The 24,253-nt window shown below is 46.2% G+C and overlaps 1 protein-coding gene across 1 annotated transcript in view; it reads right to left on the bottom strand.

Moving 5' to 3' along the window:
• Positions 1–24,253, bottom strand: part of tpp2 (tripeptidyl peptidase 2) — a 222,366-nt gene that overhangs the window by 163,802 nt on the left and 34,311 nt on the right. The window contains exons 7-10 of the mRNA XM_085998280.1: positions 23,803–23,957; positions 22,922–22,998; positions 6,611–6,738; positions 4,111–4,210 (exon numbers count right to left, since the gene is read on the bottom strand). Coding sequence (XP_085854406.1) covers positions 4,111–4,210; positions 6,611–6,738; positions 22,922–22,998; positions 23,803–23,957 — 460 coding nt within the window. The remainder of the gene's footprint in view (positions 1–4,110; positions 4,211–6,610; positions 6,739–22,921; positions 22,999–23,802; positions 23,958–24,253) is intronic.

Below are 24,253 nucleotides of genomic sequence, written 5' to 3'. Positions count from 1 at the left end.
CACAGTCGCGCTCTCTCTCCCCCCACAGTCGCGCTCTCTCTCTCTCCCCCACAGTCGCGCTCTCTCTCTCTCCCCCCACAGTCGCGCTCTCTCTCTCTCTCCCCCCAGTCGCGCTCTCTCTCTCTCCCCCCACAGTCGCGCTCTCTCTCTCTCTCCCCCAGTCGCGCTCGCTCTCTCCCCCCACAGTCGCGCTCGCTCTCTCCCCCCAGTCGCGCTCGCTCTCTCCCCCCCAGTCGCGCTCGCTCTCTCCCCCCACAGTCGCGCTCGCTCTCTCCCCCCACAGTCGCGCTCGCTCTCTCCCCCACAGTCGCGCTCGCTCTCTCCCCCACAGTCGCGCTCGCTCTCTCCCCCCACAGTCGCGTCGCTCCCCCCAGTCGCGCTCGCTCTCTCCCCCCAGTCGCGCCGTCGCTCTCTCCCCCAGTCGCGCTCGCTCTCTCCCCCCAGTCGGCTCGCTCTCTCCCCCCCACAGTCGCGCTCGCTCTCTCCCCCATCGCTCGCTCTCCCCCAGTCGCGCTCTCTCCCCCCACAGTCGCGCTCGCTCTCTCCCCCCACAGTCGCGCTCGCTCTCTCCCCCCACAGTCGCTCGCTCTCTCCCCCACAGTCGCGCTCGCTCTCTCCCCCACAGTCGCGCTCGCTCTCTCCCCCCACAGTCGCGCCGCTCTCTCCCCCCACAGTCGCGCTCGCTCTCTCCCCCCACAGTCGCGCTCGCTCTCTCCCCCCACAGTCGCGCTCGCTCTCTCCCCCCACAGTCGCGCTCGCTCTCTCCCCCACAGTCGCGCTCGCTCTCTCCCCCACAGTCGCGCTCGCTCTCTCCCCCCACAGTCGCGCTCGCTCTCTCCCCCCACAGTCGCGCTCGCTCTCTCCCCCCCAGTCGCGCTCGCTCTCTCCCCCCACAGTCGCGCTCGCTCTCTCCCCCCACAGTCGCGCTCGCTCTCTCCCCCCAGTCGCGCTCGCTCTCTCCCCCCACAGTCGCGCTCGCTCTCTCCCCCCACAGTCGCGCTCGCTCTCTCCCCCCACAGTCGCGCTCGCTCTCTCCCCCACAGTCGCGCTCGCTCTCTCCCCCCAGTCGCGCTCGCTCTCTCCCCCCAGTCGCGCTCGCTCTCTCCCCCCACAGTCGCGCTCGCTCTCTCCCCCACAGTCGCGCTCGCTCTCTCCCCCCAGTCGCGCTCGCTCTCTCCCCCCAGTCGCGCTCGCTCTCTCCCCCAGTCGCGCTCGCTCTCTCCCCCCACAGTCGCGCTCGCTCTCTCCCCCCAGTCGCTCTCTCTCTCTCCTCCCAGTCGCTCTCTCTCTCTCCTCCAGTCGCTCTCTCTCCCTCCTCCCAGTCGCTCTCTCTCCCCCCGTCGCTCTCTCTCTCCCCCCAGTCGCTCTCTCTCTCCCCCCAGTCGCTCTCTCTCTCCCCCCAGTCGCTCTCTCTCTCCCCCCAGTCGCTCTCTCTCTCCCCCCAGTCGCTCTCTCTCTCCCCCCAGTCGCTCTCTCTCTTCTCCTCCAGTCGCTCTCTCTCTTCTCCTCCAGTCGCTCCCTCTTCTCCCCAGTCGCGCTCTCTTCACCCCAGTCGCGCTCTCTCTTCCCCCCAGTCGCTCTCTCTTCCCCCCCAGTCGCTCTCTCTCTTCCCCCCAGTCGCTCTCTCTTCCCCCCAGTCGCTCTCTCTCTTCACCCCCAGTCGCTCTCTCTCTCTCTTCCCCCCAGTCGCTCTCTCTCTCTCTTCCCCCAGTCGCTCGCTCTCTCTTCCCCCCAGTCGCTCGCTCTCTCTCTTCCCCCCAGTCGCTCGCTCTCTCTCTTCCCCCAGTCGCTCGCTCTCTTTGTCTCGACAAAAAACGTTCAAAAAACGCTCGTTTGCGGTTGACCAATCCTACCGCTCATTAACGTTGACTGACGTGATGGTTGACCAATCCTACAGTTCAGTGACCTGATGGTTGACCAATCGGTGCATCACGGGCGGGACCTAATCCTGCAGCCTCCCGAAACGTAGCCGCCATTTTTTCCCCTGCTTTTCCTCAACAGCGAGCGCGGCAGCTGTGTCGGCCCGCCGGAGTGGGAGGTGAGTTGGGGTCACTCGGGCCGGGCCTCACAACCTCTCGGCCCGAGACACAGAGCGGGGGAGCGGCAGCGGCCGGCCCTCAACCTTGCGGCCCGAGACACAGAGCGGGGGAGCGGCAGCGGCCAGCCGTCAACCGCGCGGCCCTCTAAACTGCCCTGGCAACGCCGGCCCCCCCACCAGCTAGTATATAATAAAGCAGTATGTCTGTCTGTCCGCTATACACTCAAAAGTTATAGAGCGTACCTACACATATGTTATATCAAAAGAAAGCTGATGATTAGGGGAGTGTCATAGGCATATTTACTTTTTGGTCAGATAAAAATTGTTCAGACAGTATACAAAAACATTCAATAATCCGCTCATTAGCGGTTGACCAATCCTACCGCTCATTAGCGTTGAGTGACATGATGGTTGACCAATCCTACAGTTCAGTGACCTGATGGTTGACCAATCGGTGCGTCACGGGCGGGATCTAATCCTGCAGCCTCCCGAAACCTCGCCGCCATTTTTTCCCCTGCTTTTCCTCAACAGCGAGCGGGGCAGCTGCGTCGGCCCTCCGGAGCGGGAGGTGAGTTAGGGTCACTCGGGCCGGGCCTCACAACTGCTCGGCCTGAGACACAGAGCGGGGAAGCAGCAGCGGGCGGATGTCAATCGCGCGGCCGAGACACAGAGCGGGGAGCGGCAGCGGCTGGCCGTCAACCGCGCAGCCCTCTAAACTGCCCTGGCAACGCCGGGTTCCCCAGCTAGTTCCATATATGCCAGTCTTATGATATCAGGATATGGAGCTTTTACTTTTGTGTTCAAATTTAATGAGACTATGTTTTGCCCAAAGGAAATGTTAATATTCTGTTGCTTTCTGTGATCCAGCTTTCAATTCTGTCCAGAAGAAACTAATTGCCATTTTTTACAATCCCAACACTAAAGTTGCAGCATAATTCTGAGTCAATATTCGACTCTGCAGTCTAATGGTATGGGATCCTCTGGAGGAGGTAGTGACACACTGCTTCAGTTTGTTATTGCATGGAGTATAACTCCACTATGCCGTCGAACCTCTTGGTCTTCCTCAGCATGTTTAAACTTACGAGAGTGGATTTAAATGTTTGAAGACGGCTCCTGTCTGCATTCCCTAAATGTGCAAAGTTTAACAGATATGCAGAGCTCTGTCCTGTGCAGATGAATTTCAATTGGAACTAGGAAGTATAATTGAGGTCTTGATTGGAACAAATATGGTAGTCTTGAACTCTTTAGTGCTCTCTTAATAACCTGTTTGAGGAATAATTAAAATTTATACTCTTTAAAGTATGTAGGTTACACTTTAAAATGACAGGTAAAAATGAGGGACCTTCCTAAACCTGCTGATTTGGAAAACTTAAGTTATAGACCAGTCCCTAGAAGCTGCATAAAAGCAATGAATTTGGCCTGAGATTTCTCTCCATTTGGGAAAAGCTTTCTGATGTCTAACATACCAACGTCAGAATCGCAGGGGAAGAACCAGGATCTTACCACAGGATGCAGTGCAACAGCAGTGCTAGCTCATATTTGTCTTACCCACGTGCTGATAGATAGATAAAAGGCAATACTGACCAGCTGTGCCAGCATGAACAAAGTCAACTGAATTCATCCCTTGAGAAGGCATTTCTTCCCAGAAATATGAAACTATAAATACTTCATCCTATATTAAGAATACCTCCCTTTGACTGGACACAAATGGTTTCTAAATCTCAATAAGCATGACCTCCTTACTAAAGGACACATGCCTTGAAATTACACTATTTAAAATAATGAATTAATGCCTTAATTAAAATAGAACAAAAGAATTTCATACAAACAGGTTAACTCATTCATTAATTATAGCACACAGCACAATTTCAAGGCAGCAGGGTAAAAAAAATAAGGAAACAATCATATGGAGAGATTAAAAAAACACAGGTAACATTTTTAGAATAAATCATTGTTACTGTATTCTTATTACATTACTCAGGATTTATTAGTTACTACTGCACTATTCATGATAATTTACCATAAAAGCTTCTGCATAAGCCAACGAGTTGACCAACACAGAAGTTGCTTACCATGGTCCTCTTGAAGACCAGGTATACTGGTTAGCAGGCAGCTTCTCTCGCAAGGAGTATTCAGCAACCATCATGTCAGGTGAGACATATGCACCAACACCTGCAGATAGAGCCCAAACTCATTTAATTTCAAAATTATATTATGCAATCGTTATCTGGAAACATTCTATGGTGGAACTACTTCTGAGCCAAACCAATAACTTTATGAGAAGTTAATTACTTAGATCAAATCCATAGGTACAAGTTGGCAGTACTTATTATAAATAATATATTTATATTGCTTTTGGATTGATACTAACCTTCAATGTATGTTTGCCTTGATATTACATCAGCAAAACAGTAATATATTAAAACAAGTTATCTGTTAATAGATCAATCTACTGACACCAATATTACAAATCAGACATGCAAAAAATGTAATGCCCTTAGCTCACTTCACCCAACATGTGCATTCGATTCCTGCAGAATTAAATGATGCATGGCATGGAGGGCTCCACAGAGGAATGCTGCAGATAGAATATTTAAAATAATAACTCTATGGAGGTATCTTAGATTAATAACTTTGGTTTATCCTTCAAAAACAACTGTACAGTATAGATTAAACAATGTGACTGTAGACTACACAACTCAGCTGCTCATACAAGACAACTTAATGGACAAGCCCCAAGTTATGCAATCTAATATTGCTCAATGGCTAATCTCTCATAACCATTGCTAGTCACATCATGTATTCTCCTAGACTTTTTTAACATGGCTATCCTTAGCCTTGTGACAAACATTTCAGACCCAATAAAACAGACAGCAACCATCTACACAAACCAACAATGAAAGCGATATACTTGGAATGCAACAATTATACATGAAAGGAGTGACGTTCAGTCAAGATAAAATAGGACATGAAAAAGTTAACACAAACTAAAATTCCTGTCCACTGAACTACTTATGAAGGCTTAAATAGGAGCTAAATAAATTATAGCAGACTAAATAGTGCAGACCAGCACACGATCAAAGCAAATATCGTACCACAGAACGGTTGGGCATAGGGTCACTCTTAATACTCGGTACAGTAATTTTCTGGTCTTGGCTGAGATGACGTACATGTTCAGGAAAAGGCAGAAACACAAACCCAAATGAACAAGGACCACAAATATGCACAGCAAGTCACCTGCCCACTTGCTCAAACAGTGATTTGTGCTTAGTGAGGGAAGGGGAAGAAAATACCTATACCAGAATGTTATTAATTTTTGACCCAGCATCATTAGGAGTGGTGGTACAGGTTATATACGGCTGAATTTGGCGGTACTTTTAATTACTACATGTGGTTGCAAAAGCATTAATCAAACCTGGCTATCAAATAATTTAAGTAGAAACTAGTTTCAGCCAGTGACTGAAAGATGCTTAAAACTACAAAATGAGATTTCCTTCCTAAACTATTTAGTTTTGGGTTCAATTTTCCACAAGTCTTACCTCACACATAAACTGCACTCAGACACAGCAGATTTTGTATTGTTGAGAATTTATATTTAGAAACTAAGGGTGCCTGTAAGTTTGTGCCCATTAAATGGAAAATCGCAAGCTGATGAGTGCACAAGCAGAAAACTCCAGCCAAAGCATCGAAGAAAAAAATCTTCCACAAATTTACACGAGTGGCTGCATCTGCTTAGACAGAAATTCTCTCGCGAGCAAAAATTAATCTTTACCAAAGATGGAATCCGGATGAAGAGTTGATTGTACGTCAGATAATGAATCAGTGGCATTTTACAAGTGTCGAAATATTAATCATCCAACAGTAGATTTTCAGTTTAACCAGTTTACATTCATTAATTTGATCTTTGACCAGAGCTGAAATTGGTTCTCAGTGGTCTTCAGCGACATGAGGAATTGTTTGGTATAGGGGCATTATTGGAAGGTTTTGTAATAATAAATTAAGCATTTTTTAAAAAGGCACAAATTAAGTAATGGGCAAATTAACCAATTTCCAAATAGTTACGAGAACTGTTGTTTAATTAAGCATTTTGGTCAAAGCGCAACTGATTAAACCAGTGAGTAGCAGAGACATACAAATTGGAAAGGTTTAGGTTTGCCCCCTGATCTCTGCTCAGTGAGCTCATTAAGCTAGTATGGCTGTAGCAGCAATACAATTGCTCCCAAAGCCTTTGGGTTGGGAGGGGGAAACTTGGCTAAGATATCCCCCCTCCCATTGCTATCTGCATACCCTTGCTGCAGGTGTGGAGGGAGTGGACAACGGATGATAACAGGATAAAGCTTGACTGTGATGCCCACTGCCGTCAAATAGCTTGAGGGCAGTCACTGGCCACGTTCGCAAATGAAGAATGGCACCTGAATGAGGTACCAGAAGCACTTGGTACCTGGGAACCATACCTCAGCAACAGTGCCTTCAGGAAAGGTGAGAAAATTGGTGGAAATTTTTTTTTTTTTTTTTTTTAAATCATTACTTCTGGATAGTGTTATACAGGAGTTAAATAAAATCAGTTCCTACCAATGACACTGGAAGTAGTTCCACCTGGACATCCTACAGTGGAAAGGCAAGGTCCATTATTACCGGCACTTGACACATAGATCACATTGTGTTTCAATACTGCTTCATTAATGACTTCACAAATACATCTGTAATAGACAGATGAAAAACAAGATTAGGATTTGTTACGTCAAACTTGTGCAACATAATTTACACGTTTAGAACATAATATTCAATTATAATAGCTTGCTTAGTTAAAAATCCCAACCAGTGGGACTCTCTTGGTTCAATTATAATATCCATTTTGCTGTATATCAAAATCTACTCATATAACTCTCAAAGACATAGGTGAAAGAGGTAGTTGAGATACTGGATGGGATAAAAATTGATAAAGAGGAGGTACTGGAAAGGCTGGCTGTACATAAAGTTGATAAGTCACCAGGACCGGATGGGATGCATCCTAGGATGCTGAAGGAAGTACTGGCCATAATCTTCCAGTCCTCCTTAGATACTGGGGTGGTGCCAGAGGACTGGAGAATTGCAAATGTTACACACTTGTTTAAAAAAGGGCTCAAGGATAAACCCAACAACTACAGGCTAGTCAGTTTAACCTCGGTAGTGGGGAAGCTTTTAGAAATGATAATCCAGGACAAAACTGACAGTCACTTGGACAAGTGTAGATTAATTAAGGAAAGCCTGCATGGATTTGTTAAAGGCAAATTGTGTTTAACTAACTTGATTTGAGTTTTTTGATGAGGTAACAGAGAGGGTTGATGAGGGCAATGCGATTGATGTGGTGTACATGGACTTCCAAAAAGTGTTTGATAAAGTATCACATAATAGGCTTGCCAGCAAAAGTGAAGCCCATGGAATAAAAGGGACAGTGGCAGCATGGATACGAAATTGGCTAAGTGACAGGAAACAGAGAGTAGTGGTGAACGGTTGTTTATTGGACTGGAAGAAGGTACACATCGACGATCTCCAGGGGTCGGTACTAGGACCACTGCTTTTCTTAATATAAATGGGCCAGAAATTCGGGTCGGAGGCTTCCCGCGGGTGCAAGCCCCCGACCTGCACTTACCTAGTGCGCCGGCCGTTGTGCTGTGGGCCCGTGTGGGATTCCGATCCTGGGCCTCCTCCAGCTGCCGGCGCGCAGTGCTTGCGTATCCCAGGGGCGCAGTTAGTTCGAAGCGTCCCCTGGGATCACGTGGGCCATGGAGAGCCAATCGTAGCAGGGAATCTTTATTCATAGATGTGACAGGAAGACCTGTCAAATCTATGAATAGAGATCGGCCCCAAAACCTAACTAAAACTTCAAATAAATTTTTTTAAAAACATCACATTTTTAAAATAACTATAAATTACATAAAATAACTATTTTAAATAATTTAAATTTTTGAAAAAATTAATTATAGTTTTTAACAGGGCTAAAAATAAACTTACCTTTCTTTAAAGTATTTAAAAATAATAAACCTGTGGAAAAAATGTTTTAATTTTACTTAATTCACCACTTACCTTGTTAAAAGCAGGCCTTGTGACTGCTTTTTAAAAGCGTAGCTGCTGGAGACTTACCCTCCCAAAGAAACCTGTAAAAAAAAAAGGAAGTTCAAGGCGTACGCGCTGCCTCTCCGGCGCACGCGTTCGACCTGTGAACCCCTTCCTTCAAGGGAACAGAAGTTCCGGTTTCCCGCGCATGCACAGTGCATGCACGAAACTGGCACTTGCATTGGCCCTACGCGTGAGTACCCAGCGTGTACTCAGCCGTGGGAACCCGAATTTCTGGCCCATTAATGACTTGCACTTGGGTGTATAGAGCACAATTTCAAAATTTGCAGATGACACAAAACTTGGAAGTATAGTAAACAGTGAGGAGACTTCAAGAGGGCACAGACAAGCTGATGGAATGGGTGAACACGTGGCAGATGAAATTTAACGCAGAAAAGTGCAAAGTGATACATTTTGGTAGGAAGAACGAGGAGAGGCAATATAAACTAAAGAGTACCATTCTAAAGGGGTGCATGAACAGAGAGACCTGGGGGTATATGTGCACAAATCGTTGAAAGGGCAGGTTGAGAAAGCGGTTAAAAAAGCATACAGGATCCTGGGCTTCATAAATAGAGGCATAGGGCTGGATTTTATCAATGGAGGTGAGTAGGAGGTGGGACTCCCACTTTTGGGGTTGTAGTCCCACCTCCATCGAGCTGTGGCCAACCCACTCGATTTTCCCTTGATTGACCTTGTTGAACCCACCCAGCGGGCTCAGCAGGCCAATTAAGGGCCACCCGGCAACAGGTGATGTCACAGATTGACATTTCATCTGTCAAGAGCGCTTGACAGATGAAATATCAGCGTTTGACAGCTCTTTGAAGCTGTCAAACACTGAATCTGTAATCTAAGTTAATTCCTTCCTCTCAGGCTGATTTAGAGATCTCTCCAGAACAGAAAGCAGAGGCTGCAACTTTTGACAGCTCGCGGCCATTCTGCTTTCTGTGCCGGTGAGATGAGGGACTCCAGAGACCTGAAGGAAGGAAGCCTGTAAAGGGAAGTAAAATTTAATTAAACACTTTACACACACCAAACACACTTACCTCTGCACTCATGCACCCATCACTCACCTGAACACCGGACATCTCAAACCCTCCAAGTTCTTCAGCCCGACGGTCCGCCTCGCTAACTTGGCGTGGTTTGGAGCCGTCGGGCAGCCCACACTTCAGGGATAAAAATAGGGATTAGGTTAAAAACTGCCTGTTAACAGGCAGTTAATTGGCACTAATCCCCTTCCCGCCTCGGGAAGGTGGCTCCCAGCACAGGTCGGGTACCCGCCTCCTGGGAAACGGGCATGGAGGTGGGATGGGTTCGTGCCCCCCCGATTTCGGGATTTTTAACCCCCCACACGCCTCCAATCCCGCCTCAATGGCCCGATGAAATTCGAGCCCATAGAGTACAAAAGCAAGGAAGTTATGATGAACCTCTATAAAACACAGGTCCGTCCACAACTGGAGTATTGTGTCCAATTCTGGGCACCGCACTTTATAAAGGATGTGAAGGCCTTAGAGAGGGTGCAGAAAAGATTTACAAGAATATTTCCAGGGATGAGGGACTTCAGTTACATGGATAGACCAGAGAAGCTGGGATTGTTGTCCTTGGAGCAGAGAAAGCCGAGAGAAGATTTGATAGTGGTGTTCAAAATCATGAAGGGTCTAGACAGAGAAAAACTGTCCCCATTGGCGGAAGGGTCGAGAACCAGAGGACACAGATTTAAGGTGATTAATGAAGAACCAAAGGATCACAGGCGACTTGAGGAAAAACCTTTTCACGCAGCGAGTGGTTAGGATCTGGAATGCACTGCCTGAAAGGGTGGTGGAGGTAGATTCAATTGTGGCTTTCAAAAGGGAATTGGTTAAGTACCTGAAGTAAAAAAATTTGCAAGGCTAAGGGGAAAGGGCAGGGGAGTGGGACTAGCTGAAGTACTCTTGCAGAGAACCAGCACAGGATCGACAGGCCAAATGGCCTCCTTCTGTGCTGTAACCATTCTATAAGTCTATATCAGTAACCTATTCATTGTCATTTTATTGTCATGGAACTTCCCATTTAGGACCATACATTTTCTAAAGCATTTCAAGAAAGCCACAATTATAATATACAGAAAAAAATCAACAGTTCCTCACTTAACAGCATGGTAAAGGATTGACATATGAACAGCTACTATAAGTGAAGTAATTATAGAATCATAGAAATTTGCGGCACAGAAGGAGACCATTCGGTCCACTGTGTCTGTGCCGGCCAAAAGAGCTATCTTGCCTAATCCAACTTTCCAGCTCTTGGTCCATTTCCTTGCAGGTTACAGTACTTCAAGTGGATATCCAAACACTTTTTAAATACGATGAGGATTTCTGCCTCTACCACCCTTTCAGGCAGTGCATTCCAGACCCCCATCACCCTCTGGGTGAAAAACACTCTCAACTCCCCTCAAATCCTTCTACCAATTACTTTAAATCTATGCCCCTGGTTATTGACCTCTCTAAGGGAAATAGGTGCTTCCTGTCCACTCTATCTAGGCCCCTCATAATTTTATACACCTCAATTAAATCTCCCCTCAGCCTCCTCTGTTCAGAAGAAAACCCCAGCCTATCCAATCTTTCCTCACAGCCAAAATTCCCCAGCCCAGGCTACAACCATGTAAATCTCCTCTGTACCCTCTCCAGTGCAATCATATCTTTCCTGTAATATGGTGACCAGAACTGTACGCAGTACTCTTACTGTGGCATAACTAGTGTTTTATGCAGTTCAAGCATAACCTCCCTGCTCATATATTCTATGCCAATAAAGGAAAGTATCCTGTATACCTTCTTAACCACCTTATCTACCGGTCCTGCTACCTTCAGGGATCTGTGGAATGCACGCCAAGGCCCCTCTGTTTCTCTACACTTCTCAGTATCCTACCATTTATTGTGTATTCCCTTGCCTTGTTAGCCCTCCCCAATAGCATTACCTCACACTTCTCCAGACTGAATTCCATTTGCCACTTTTCTGCCCACCTGGCCAATCCATTGATATCTTCCTGCAGTCTACAGCTTTCTTGCTCACCATCAACCACACGGCCAATTTTTGTATCACCTGCAAACTTCTTAATCATGCCCCCAACATTGAAGTCTAAATCATTGATATATACCAAAAAAGCAAGGGACCTAGTACCGAGCCCTGCGGAACCCCACTGGAAACAGCCTTCCAGTCACAAAAACACCATTACCCTTTGCTTCCTGCCACCGAGCCAATTTTGGACTCAACTTGCCCTTCAATCCCATCGGCTTTTACTTTTCTGACCAATCTGCCATGTGGGACCTTGTCAAGATCTTGCTGAAATCCATATACACTACATCAGGCACACAACCCTCCACGTTACCTCCTCAAAAAATTCAATCAAGTTAGTCAGAGACGACCTTCCCATAACAAATCCATGTTGACTGTCCTTGATTAATCTGTACTTTTCTAAATGATGACTTATACTGTCCCTCAGGAATTTTTTCAATAATTTGCCCATCACCGAGGTTAGGCTGACTGGTCTGTAATTACTCACTAACACTTTCTCCCTTCTTAAACAACAGTACAATGTTAGCAGTCCTCTGGCACCATGCTTGTAACCAGAAAGGATTGGAAAATGGTGTTCAGAGCCCCCGCTATTTCCTCTCTTGCTTCTCTTAACAGATGGGATACATTTCATCCAGGCCTGGCGATTTATCTACTTTTAAAGATGCTAAACTCCTTAATATTTTATCTCTCTCTATGTTTATCCCATCTAATATTTTACACTCCTCCTCCTTAACTACAATGTCTGCATCATCCCTCTCTTTTGTGAAGACAATGTAAAGTATTCATTAAGAACTATACCCACATCTTCTGCCTCCACAAACAGGTTAGCTTTTTGGTCTCCAATAGGCCCTACTCTTTCCTTAGTTATCCTCTTGCGCTTTATGTATTTATATATAAAACACCTTTGGGTTTTCCTTGCCAATATTTTTTCATGTCCGCTCTTTGCTTTCCTAATTTCCTCTCTTGTTGGGCTTGCTATGTAATGGCTAAGAAAGTTCTCCTGAATGCATTTGAATAATTCTGCACTCTCTATACCTTTTACAAAGACTATCCCATTTAATATTGGAGTAGCTGAAATCCCCTACTATTACAGGAAACTTTCTGAAATCCAGCACTGGCGAGACCGAGCTGGTGCCGTACCATCAAAAGTGCCGGACATACCAGCGTTAATGTTGAAACATACGGAACTGAAAAGCTCCGTGAATCAACAAACCCAGCTTCAAAACAGTCGGCTGCAGCTGCAAGCGTCTCTAGCTGAAGCTGTTGCTATAGCTACAGATCTTGCAGTGCCTGACTGGGAAAAAAAAAGCAACGAGAACTAAAAAAACTTACAGAAAACGGCTCCTGATTTTTGCCATTAGATTGAGTATTCTGGACATATAACCTCCGGATAAACCAAAGTTTCCTGTACTGCCCTATTGTTTTTGAACAGAAATTTGCCGACTTATTTGTTCTTCTATCTCCCTTTGACTGGGGGTCTATAGTACACTCCCAGCATTGTGATTGCCCCTTTATTGTTCCTCAGTTCAACCGATATGGCCTCATTTGATGATCCTTCTAACATATCATCCCTCCTCACAACTGTAATTGTTTCTTTAACCAATATTGCGACCCCCCTTCCCTTTTTATTCCCCTCTCTAACTCGTCTGAAAATCCTGTAACCAGGAATGTTCAGCTGCCATTCCTGCCCTTCTTTAAGCCATGTTTCAGGAATAGCTATATCATACTTCCATGTCTTATCCTGCAATCCCTTCATACTTATTTCAAAACATATTTTACTTCAATGTAATAATGCCCTGGTTTCCAACTTTCCTTAAAATTTAGCTAAATTGGAGAATTTAACATTTTCATAAATCTTCTGATCACTGAAACAATTTGAATCAGCTTATCGATGAGTTTCACCTGAAAAACAACATTGCTTGATTACCCTGCCTACCTTGCTGATCTGAGAATTAGACTGCAAAATAAACAGTGATGTGACTATCAAAGAAACATTGAAATTTCAGCACAGAAGGCAGCCATTTAGTCCATCATACCGCTGTCTGTTCTTTTTGATTAGATCGTTACACCGACAGTGTTGTGTATGTCCCTTTAAGGGAATAACTGGTCTCAGACTGCAGTATCGGCAGTGACCACCCCTGTATAAAAGGCCCTAGCAGGCTTCTGTAATTTCAGTTTCCAGGTTGTCTCCATTCAGTAAAGATTTGTTATAATCAACTCCTGCAGTCCGTGTCTCAATTATACACGGACATAATACTGGCGACGAGTAAGAAATGAACTTACCTGCAACTCGGCAGCACCTCAGACGACGTTATTGAAGGTCGAAGCCAGAAGCAAAAAAAAAAAAAATCCAAAAGGAACTCGAGAAACGGGCGTCAACCGTGGGCAACCGCCCTCCAAATCATCGAATTGAAAAGTTCCAGGAGAGACTGTCGAGAGCCAGGCTTGGTCCTCCAGTCTGTGGTTTCCCAGCTAATCGGGCTGGTGGCAGGTAGTGCACTGATCCTTCCTGGGCTGCGGCGGGCTAGAGCTCGATCGGGTGGCTCTGCAACGGGGCCGGGCAGCAAGTCGGGAAGCAAAGAGAGAGAGAGAGAGGGTGGAGCACACAGGGCGCGGCCGGTGCTTCGAAGCCGGGCAGCGTTCGGACCTAAGAAGAGGGAGGGAAGTGTCCCAGAGGGTCCGCTCCACGACGGGAATGGTTCTTCAATTAACGGAGCAAATATTGAAGCGCGATAGAAAAATAAAAATACCGCGGAGAGCGGCGTTGGCAGCAGCGATCGGGGAGGTGCGAAGACCATAGGGCGTCGCCATTACAGGATAGTAAAATAAATATGATCGCCAGCAACAGCGTTGGCAGCAGCGGGAAAGCGCGGGAGGCACCATCTTAACTCGGCGGGGAACAAGGAAAAGCGCGGGAGGCGCCATTTTCATCCATCGGGGACGAAGGCAAAGCGCGGGAGGCGCCATCTTAGATTTTCAAGATGCCAAAGACTGGCGATATCACTGCCTTCGATAATGCAATAGAAGACTGGACCACGTATGTGGAAAGAGTCGAGGTATATTGCGAGGCAAACGAAATAGCCGATGAGAAAAAGGCATCGGTATTGCTAAACTTAATGGGCGCAAGAACATACGGCCGATTGCGGGACCTGATTACTCCAGCCAAACCGAAGGCTAAGAGTTTTAACGAAATTGTTGCTATCCTACAGGAACACCTAAATCCTACACCGCTGCTGATAGCAGAAAGATTTAAATTCCACAGGAGAAATCAGCATAAAAATGAGAGCAATGCTGATTACCTTACGGAACTACGCAAGCTATCAAAGTACTGTCAGTTCGGAGCAGGACTGGCAGATACCTTACGGGACAAATTTGTCTGTGGACTCCTGAGTGAAGGAACCCAGAAGAGGTTACTCTCAGAGAAAGAGCTGACGCTAGATAAGGCTTTCAGCGTGGCAGTATCGTACGAAGCAGCAGCAAGGGGAGCTGCGGAAATACAACAAAAGCCACAGGAATGCGGCACCCACGAAATGACACGGGGATTTGCAAAATGTTATCGCTGCGGCAGAACAAACCATGACCAGAAGGACTGCTGGTCCAAGGACAAAATATGCAGGCAATGCGGAAAGATGGGACACATTGCACGAGTCTGCAGGTCTGGGAAGAAGACCAACGACAACAAAAAGGCTACTAAGGAACCGTACAGGAAAGTACAAAAGATGACGGACAGTAGTTCCGAAGACCAGATGAGCGATAGTGAATCCGGGAACAAGAGACTAAGCTGTCTCAAACTTCACTTCACAAAGTAATCGCAAAAGAGGATCACCGAACCATTTGGGTCACCCTCACGATAGCAGGGTCCCAAGTCAAAATGGAATTGGATACAGGATCAGCTCTAACCGTCATGAATCGACGAGACTACGAGCGGCTATTCTCACACATACCCTTGAGAGAGACATCCATTGTCTTGAGGACGTATACGGGGCAAAAAGTATACCCCAGAGGAAAAATAATGGTGCCTGTCGAATACAACGGCAAGAAAATACGGAAATTGTATCTCTGCATTCTGCAAGATGGTGGACCACCGTTATTGGGACGTGAATGGATCAGAAAGTTAAGTTTAGACTGGCACTCCATTCAGGCACTGACGGTGGCTGGTAAAAAGGATGACGACGTCACTCCTGGACGATTGTCAACAATGTTAGCTGACGCCAAGAGGTATTTCAACAAGAACTGGGCACTCTTAAAGGCGTAACCGCCTCGATAAAAATAGAGAATGCAATTCCCAAGTTTTTCAAAGCAAGACCGGTACCATATGCAATTCGCCCAGCCGTCGAGGCAGAGCTGGAGAATCTGGAGAATGCAGGCGTGTTATCCAAGGTAGACTGGAGCGAGTGGGCGACACCCATCGTTCCTGTCATGAAGAAAACGTTAAACAATAAGTCTGAGGAGCCAAGGAAGGTTCGCATCTGTGGGGACTTCAAGGGGACGGTGAACCCAGTCCTTCACACAGTACAATATCCTCTTCCAAGGATAGTAGATATCTTCGCCTCACTATCTGGAGGGAAGCGTTTTACAAAAATTGACCTAGCACAAGCGTATTTGCAGATGGAGGTTGAAGAATCCTCCAGGAAGTATCTCACGATAAACGCTCACAAAGGTCTTTACCAGTATAATCGACTGGTATTCGGAGTAGCATCAGCTCCGGCGATATGGCAAAGAGCGATGGAACAAGTCCTGCAAGGGATTGTGTTACTTGGACGACATCCTAGTGACAGGTGAAGATGACAGTGAACACCTTGCCAACCTAGAGCAGGTGCTCACTAGACTACGTGAACATGGGCTATGAGCCAATCGCCCCAAGTGCGAGTTTTTTAAGAAACGGATATCATATTGTGGCCACGTGATTGATGAAGAGGGGTTGCATAAGTCCCCTGACAAAATTGAAGCGGTAGTTAAGGCTCCAGCGCCTGAAAATGTGACGCAACCGAGGTCATTCCTCGGATTGGTGAATTACTACCATAAGTTTTTGCCGAATTTGTCCACAATTCTGCATCCACTGAACGCCCTACTACGAACGGGAGTAGCATGGAAATGGTGCGATGAATGTAAGCGGGCCTTTCAGAAGAGTAAGGACCTAATCACTTCAAGAGAAGTATTGGCTCACTACAACCCATCACTACCGATAAGACTGGCGTGTGATGCGTCTCCCTATGGCATTGGGGCGGTACTGTCACATAAATTCCTTGATGGTTCGGAGAGGCCGATAGCTTTTGCGTCACGCTCATTAACTTCATCCGAGCGTAACTACGCCCAGATTGACAGAGAGGCCCTCAGCCTGGTGTGGGGGGTGAAGTTGTTCAATCACTACCTGCACGGTCAGAAATTTACTCTACTAACTGATCATCAACCTCTCGTCTCCATTTTCAACCCTCAGAAGGGCGTACCGATAATGACGGCACAACGGCTACAGAGGTGGTCCCTTTTCCTAGGGGCACACCAATATGACATCGAGTACAAAGGAACTAAACAGCATGGGAATGCTGATGGATTGTCGCGCCTACCGTTGCCGACGGTGGAAGAAGAACTGGCAGTGGATCCAGTGGAGTTATTCCACTCGACTATAGTCGAATGTCTCCCTGTGACGAATGCAAACATAGAAAAGGAAACACGAAATGACCCGACACTCTCCAGGGTCTATGATTTAACGGTGAAGGGATGGCCAGCACATGGCGAACCACTGCTGCCAGCATCTCGCCGAGAAGAGAACAGCTGTCAGTGTGCAGAGGAACCTTGATGTGTGGATCCAGAGTAGTAATTCCACCCAAATTGAAGGATAGAGTGCTCAATGAGCTTCATGAGGGTCATCTGGGAGGGGTAAAAATGAAGAACTTAGCCAGAACGTTTGTGTGGTGGCCGGGAATCGATAGAGAAATCGAAGAGATGACCAAGAGCTGTACAGGATGCCAGAAGGTCCAAAACGCCCCACCACAAGCCCCTCTACATCCATGGGAGTGGCCCTCATCTCCATGGCAAAGGGTGCACATTGATTTTGCTGGTCCCTTTATGGACTCGATGTTTTTAATTGCGGTGGATGCACAAAGTGGCCAGAGGTAATAAAAATGTCCTCAACCACTACAGAAAAAACTATCACAGTCTTACGAACCATATTCGCCAGGAATGGACTGCCTGAACAGATTTGCTCTGACAATGGACCACAGTTTGTGTCTGAAGAGTTCCGGAGGTTCTTAAAGAACAATGGTGTTAAGCATTACACATCCGCCCCACATCATCCAGCCACTAATGGATTGGCCGAGAGGTTTGTTCAAACATTCAAGAAGGCTATCAAGGCAATGTGTAATGAAGATATACCCCTACAACACAAGGTGGACAACTTCTTGTTTGCCTACCGGAATGCGACACATGCGGTTACCAACCAAACTCCAGCCATGATGTTCTTCAATCGAAGACTACGATGCCACTTGGATTTGGTTAAGCCAAACGTCAGAAGAGATGTGGAGAACAGGCTGTTTCAGAATATGAATGAAAGGCCGACCAGGAGTTTTAAGATAGGTCAACCAGTTTTGGCCCGGGACTACCGCACAGAGAAATGGCAGCCAGGAACGATCTGTACATGGTAAGGACCTCTAATGTATACCGTGGATGTTGGAGAGAGCAGTGTAAGACGCCATGCTGACCAGATTCTAGAGTCACTGGAAAACGTCAACGCCACACCACGATCTGATACACCTGGCGATGAAACCGAAGTACCAATTGCATCTACCGCAGAATCGGTGATATTGGAAGCAGACGAACCAAACAACGACATTGATCCCGACTGAACCTTGCCAAAAGAACCTGATACCCCAAAGAGGCGTTATCCAGACAGAATCAGGAAGCCTCCTCAAAGACTGAACTTATAATTGCTTAACTTCAACCAATGTATCTAGCAACCGTAGTTGTAATTGTAATTAGTTATTATTTAGTTGTTAAATGAATGTTATGTACTGTTTATCTAAAAGGGGAGGAATTGTTGTGTATGTCCCTTTAAGGGAATAACTGGTCTCAGACTGCAGTACCGGCAGTGACCACCCCTGTATAAAAGGCCCTAGCAGGCTTCTGTAGTTTCAGTTTCCAGGTTGTCTCCATTCAGTAAAGACTTGTTATAATCAACTCCTGCAGTCCGTGTCTCAATTATACACGGACATAATAGACAGTATTAGACAAACACTAGTTTCTCGAGTAACTATTAAATTCTCTAGCTAGTAATACAGCAGTGTTGAAGAAACGCATATGTTGCTTCATATTCGGTCATTAATAACCAGGTGTAAACTTAAAAGAAGCATCATATAAAATTATCTGTAGATATAATTATGGCATACTTGTTAAATATAGGATTTATATTACTAGTGGGAGAACTAACATTCAAAACATTGAGCAAACATTGCTGATTAACAGTATAGTTCTTAAAAACATGATTGGACCAAATATGACATCATTGCATAATTTTTTCATGCTTTATTTGTGAACGCACCTACCTGACATGATATGCAGTGAAAAGCAGAGCGAGTGCTCCGATAAAATCAACTACTAAAATGCATTTGTATCACTGATACTTAACAAGGATCATTCTTTGTAACTAACATCAGTTTGATTTTGCTTTGTGAATATTTTTTAAGCAGTGAATGATGATAACATTAGGAAAATCTTGGAAGAGTTACTGAGTTCAACTAAGTGTACGTGAGCTGAATTTACATGCCTATAAATTTAACCACTGTGTTTATGATTCTACACTAACAATTCAGATCCTTACACTGTGCAGTTCAATAACTCTTACTAACCTAGTTCCTTGAAAAGGTGATCAGCACTCTGTTCATTATTGTGAATTATTTTGGATTTCAGGCAACATACTGGATATGATAAAGTAATTAAGGTTATACCGCCTTTCAATTTAACTGTCTCGCTATCAATGTTCCCTTTAAGCTGCGCAGCCCTCCAGGGGTCCAGCGCAATCGGTGAGCCGGCTTTTAAATTGAAAAAAACACGCATACGTGGACTTTTGAATGGGCCGCGCAGCTCCAAAAAAAAATTACAGGGAACATTGCTCAATACTTGCATATTAAAATCCCCTCTTTAAAAAATTGATATAGGTTAAATTGTTGTAGGGCACCTAGTCTGTTATTTGGATCTCCGATCCAAGGTGAAAAGGGAGCCAAGGCTGCAGAGCAGGAATGAGCATTCATCCAAACAATTACCAGACGGGTCCGATCCACCGATGTACCCAAACGAGTGTGTGTTGGAAATACAATCAGCCGCTGCTGCTGCCAACTCTGGCAGAGGTAGACAGGCGATGAACTGAGACCCGGAGGTATGCAAATAGCAAGTTTGCTGAATGCCACAAATGAAGTGAAATGAGCTGCAAATGACCCCGGCACCTGACTTGGGAATGCCCAAGAAATAAAAATGAATGGAGAACAATGTTCCCTCTAAGCTGCGCAGCCACGCAGTAATGGGAAAGGTCCCGCGCAAGCCGCTCACCGGCTTCTCCATTGTAAATACCGTGCATGCGCAGAAATTTAAAGGGACAGTGCATTAAAAGAAACAGACCGCACAGAACAATGTGCCGCTTACAGGGAACATTGCTGGAGAACTTTTTTTCTTCCTTTCTGATGTCAAGGATCGCAAGCTTCATCAACTCTTGAACACCAACGCCCCTCCGGAACCTTCTTCCCCTTCACTTTCCTCTGACACCCCTTCTCTCCATCTTACCCCCTGCCGTGTTTTCACTATCCCTTCTGACCTTCCCCTCTCTGACCCCGAACGATCAGTCCTCAGCAAAGGAACGAGCTTCATCCCCTTACGCCCCCACCTCAATGAATTTCGAGCTCGGCACGATGTTGAGCTCTTTTTCCGTCGCCTTCGCCTCCGTGCCCACTTCTTTGGCCAGGAGTCTTCCCCCCGCACGGCTGACCCGTTCTCCCGCTTTCTGAATTCCCGTTCTACCTGGACCCCTCCCTCTGGCCTCTTACCCTCTCTAGATCTTTTCATTGCAAACTGCCGCCGTGACATCGGCCGTCTCCATTTCTCTGCTCCCCTCACTCACTCCAACCTACCTCCCTCTGAACTTGCAGCACTCCATTCTCTCAGATCCAACCCCGACATTGTCATTAAACCTGCTGACAAGGGTGGTGCTGTTGTTGTTTGGCGAAACAACCTCTACCTAGCGGAAGCTGCACGCCAACTCTCCGACACCTCCTCCTACCTCCACCTGGACCATGACCCCACTACCGAACATCAAGCCACCGTTTCCAAGACTATCACTGACCTTATCTCCTCTGGAGATCTTCCCCGCCATGGCCGCCAACCTCATAGTTCCCCAACCCCACACAGCCCGCTTCTACCTCCTTCCCAAGATCCACAGGACTGCCCTGGTAGACCCATCGTTTCAGCCTGTTCTTGCCCACGGAACTTATCTCTTCCTATCTCGACTCTATTTTTTCTCCCCTTGTCCAGTCTCTTCCGACGCCCTCTGCCACTTAAACAGTTTCCGGTTTCCCGGCCCCAACCGCCTCCTTTTCACTATGGACGTACAATCCCTCTACACCTCCATCCCCCACCAGGATGGCCTGAGGGCACTCCGCTTCTTCCTTGAACAGAGGCCCAACCAGTCCCCATCCACCACCACCCTCCTCCGCCTAGCTGAACTTGTTCTCACATTGAACAACTTCTCCTTTGACTCCACTCATTTCCTCCAAATCAAAGGTGTTGCTATGGGTACCCGCATGAGTCCTAGCTATACCTGCCTTTTTGTGGGATATGTGGAACACTCTTTGTTCCAATCCTACTCGGGTCCCCTCCCTCACCTCTTTTTCCGGTACATTGATGACTGTATCGGTGCCGTCTCCTGCTCTCGCCCTGAACTACAAAATTTCATTCACTTTGCTTCCAATTTCCACCCTTCCCTCACCTTCACACGGTCCATCTCCGACTCTTCCCTTCCTCGACTTCTCCGTCTTCATCTCCGGGGATAGGTTATTGACAAACATTCACGACAAGCCCAGACTCCCACAGCTACCTGGACTACATTTCCTCCCACCCCGCCTCCTGTAAAGACTCTATGCCATTCTCCCAGTTTCTCCGTCTCCACCGCATCTGCTCTGACGATGCCACCTTCCATACCAGTGCTTCCGACATGTCTTCCTTTTTCCTCAACCGAGGATTCCCCTCTACTGTGGTTGACACGGCCCTCGACCATGTCTGTTCTATCTCCCGCACTTCTGCCCTCACCCCTGCCCCTCCCTCCCAGAACCACGATAGAGTTCCCCTTGTCCTCACCTTTCACCCCACCAGCCTCCACATTCAACAGATCATCCTCCGCCATTTCCACCACCTCCAGCGTGATCCCACCACCAAACGCATCTTCCCTTCACCTCCCCTTTCAGCATTCCATAGGGACCGCTCCCTCCGCGACACCCTAGTCCACTCCTCTACCACCCCCAGCACCCCTTCCCCTTCGCCCGGCACCTTCCCGTGCAAGCGCAGGAGATGCAACACATGCCCTTACACCTCCCCCCTTTCCACTGTCCAGGGCCCCAAACACCCCTTCCAGGTGAAACAGCGATTTACTTGTACTTCCTGCAATTTAGTATTCTGTATTCGCTGCTCACGATATGGTCTCCTCTACATTGGGGAGACGAAACGCAGATTGGGTGACCGCTTTGCGGAACACCTCTGTTCAGTCCGTAAGGGGGGCCCCCCGAGCTCCCCGTGGCCTGTCACTTTAATTCACTGCCCCATTCCCACTCAGACCTCACCGTCCTTGGCCTCTTGCATTGTTCCATGGATGCTCAGCTTAAGCTCGAGGAACAGCACCTCATCTTTCGATTAGGCACTCTGCAGCCCTCTGGACTCAACATAGAGTTCAACAATTTCAGATCATAACCTTGGCCGTCTGGGCTTTTTTCTTCCCTCCCACATGGCAGCTGTCCTTCATTCGGCCAGGGCCATTCACACTTCATCTGGAGCCATCCTTTGTTCCTTGAATATCTCTTAATGTCTCTTAATCTCTCCTGCTTTCTATCCTATCTCTGACCTTCCTTTTTGTTCTTTCATCCCCTCCCCCTTTTCCCAGCCCCCACTTGCTTTAAAATCTATCCCTCTTCCTGCTTTTTTTCCAGTTCTGACGAAGGGTCTTCGACCTGAAACGTTAACTCCATTTCTCTCTCCACGGATGCTGCCCTGGCCTGCTGAGTTTTTCCAGCGTTTTCTGTTGTTATTGCTGGAGAAGTGTTCAGTTTCTCAGCATTCCTCACACTGATGCTCATAAATCAGAAGAAAAATGAAATATAGTAGGTAGACTACTTCAAGATTACTGAGTAAGCACAGCTTTTTCTGCCCGAGATAAACGGAGCACTTAAGATGCTATAACCAGCAACTTTGAAATAGACATTAATGCAAATGGCTAATAGTTGTTGCTTTTTGGCCGAAATAAGCGTTTTAAACATGGACATTTTAAGTGATGGGGACTGTATTGAGATAATTTAGTAACATTCAGCATCCTGCTAGCATTGATAAAAAAATCTCATGGTATCGCATTAATAGTAATTTGTTTCCTCTTTCCACTAACAATTCAAATCCATCGTCTGTCAAATTTGATTCAACAGTAAGAAATTACATGTCATTCTCATTTGATCTATGATTGGTGTATTACAGTGTTAGGAAAAAACTATTAATTATACTCACCCTGCATTGGGCCAATGTGTAGCCTCACCATAGCTGTAGTTTACAAGATCACATTTATATTTTATTGCTTCAATCATCTGTTAACAGAACAGGAATAAGGCTTAAATATATTCCAGGCTTAAATATTTTTACACAAGACAAATCAGGTATTGTAAATAACCTCAAATCAAAAGGAACCTTATTCAAAACCTCCCATCTTCCACCTTTTTCAATCAACTTATAAACAGGAAGAAAAATAAACAGATGCTGTTATTGTATTTCTAAAAGGCAGTGTAAGTAAATTTTCTGAAAGGATATTAACTTAATTCCTCAAGCTTTTTTGTATTGATCAATTAAAAAAACACACTAATGAAATTTAACTAGGCCGATACTTCAGTATATACTGAAGAAACGCTGCATTGGTGGCGGTGCTGTCTTCCGGGTAAGACATTAAACCTTAATGCTGCCCTGGCTTGTGTTATTATTTGGCTTGTGTGTGCTGCTCCCTTCATACATATTAAAGTAGCCCTGGATGATTATCTATTATTTCCTCTCTGCGGAGAAGCTTCTAGCCTCCACTGACCAACTACCCCACAGCAAGATCACTTAAGTTCTTCATCAGGGAGGTCCAATTTTATTTCCTACCAAAAAATCTAATACAAGAATAGGACAGTCAACTTCATGAAGTAAATAGGAGGTTAGTTAATCCATTTAATTCTTCTGAGAGGTCAATTACAGAGCAGCATAGGCAAATGTGGAGGTCGACGGGGGGGGGGGGGGGGGAGGGGGGAGCAGAATAAAAGAAAATCAGGGGGAAAATGGAGGGAACATCCTTGTTGTCAATAATAATGTGGACCAAAGACTAACACTGCCAAATTAAAAAATTATAAACAAACACTCACAGCTCTGATCAACCCTGTGCCAGTTTCCATGGTGCTGAGCCTTGTGTCACCAATCTTCACAGCAAGAATTTGAGCCCCAGGTGCTATGCCATTCCGTTCAGGATCGTCTGGAAAGTAACCTGCAGCAATACTAGCTACATGTGTCCCATGGGCCCCTGTTGAGAACAAATGCCAACACTAAAGATACAGCAACTCTCCATTAGCTAGAAGTCAGCAAGGAGAAGCTGGAATTTTAGAAATTTAGACTTTTTCCAATCTGCTTATAACAGTTTGTGAAAAATATTAACTCGATGATGGATGCAAATGCAAAACACAATTGAAGAACAGAACTCTAACATATGGATACAAAAGCTACAGTTGCTGCTGGTAATTTGAAATAGAAACAGAAAATGCTGGAAATACTCAGTAGGTCAGGCAGCATCTGTGGAGAAACAGAGTTAATGTTTCAGAG

The sequence above is a fragment of the Somniosus microcephalus genome, chromosome 10 (assembly GCF_052327205.1).
Source record: "Somniosus microcephalus isolate GS21.2 chromosome 10, FLI_Smic_1.0, whole genome shotgun sequence".
In the NCBI taxonomy this organism is placed as follows: Eukaryota; Metazoa; Chordata; class Chondrichthyes; order Squaliformes; family Somniosidae; genus Somniosus; species Somniosus microcephalus.
This window is presented reverse-complemented; position numbering and strand designations above follow the sequence as displayed.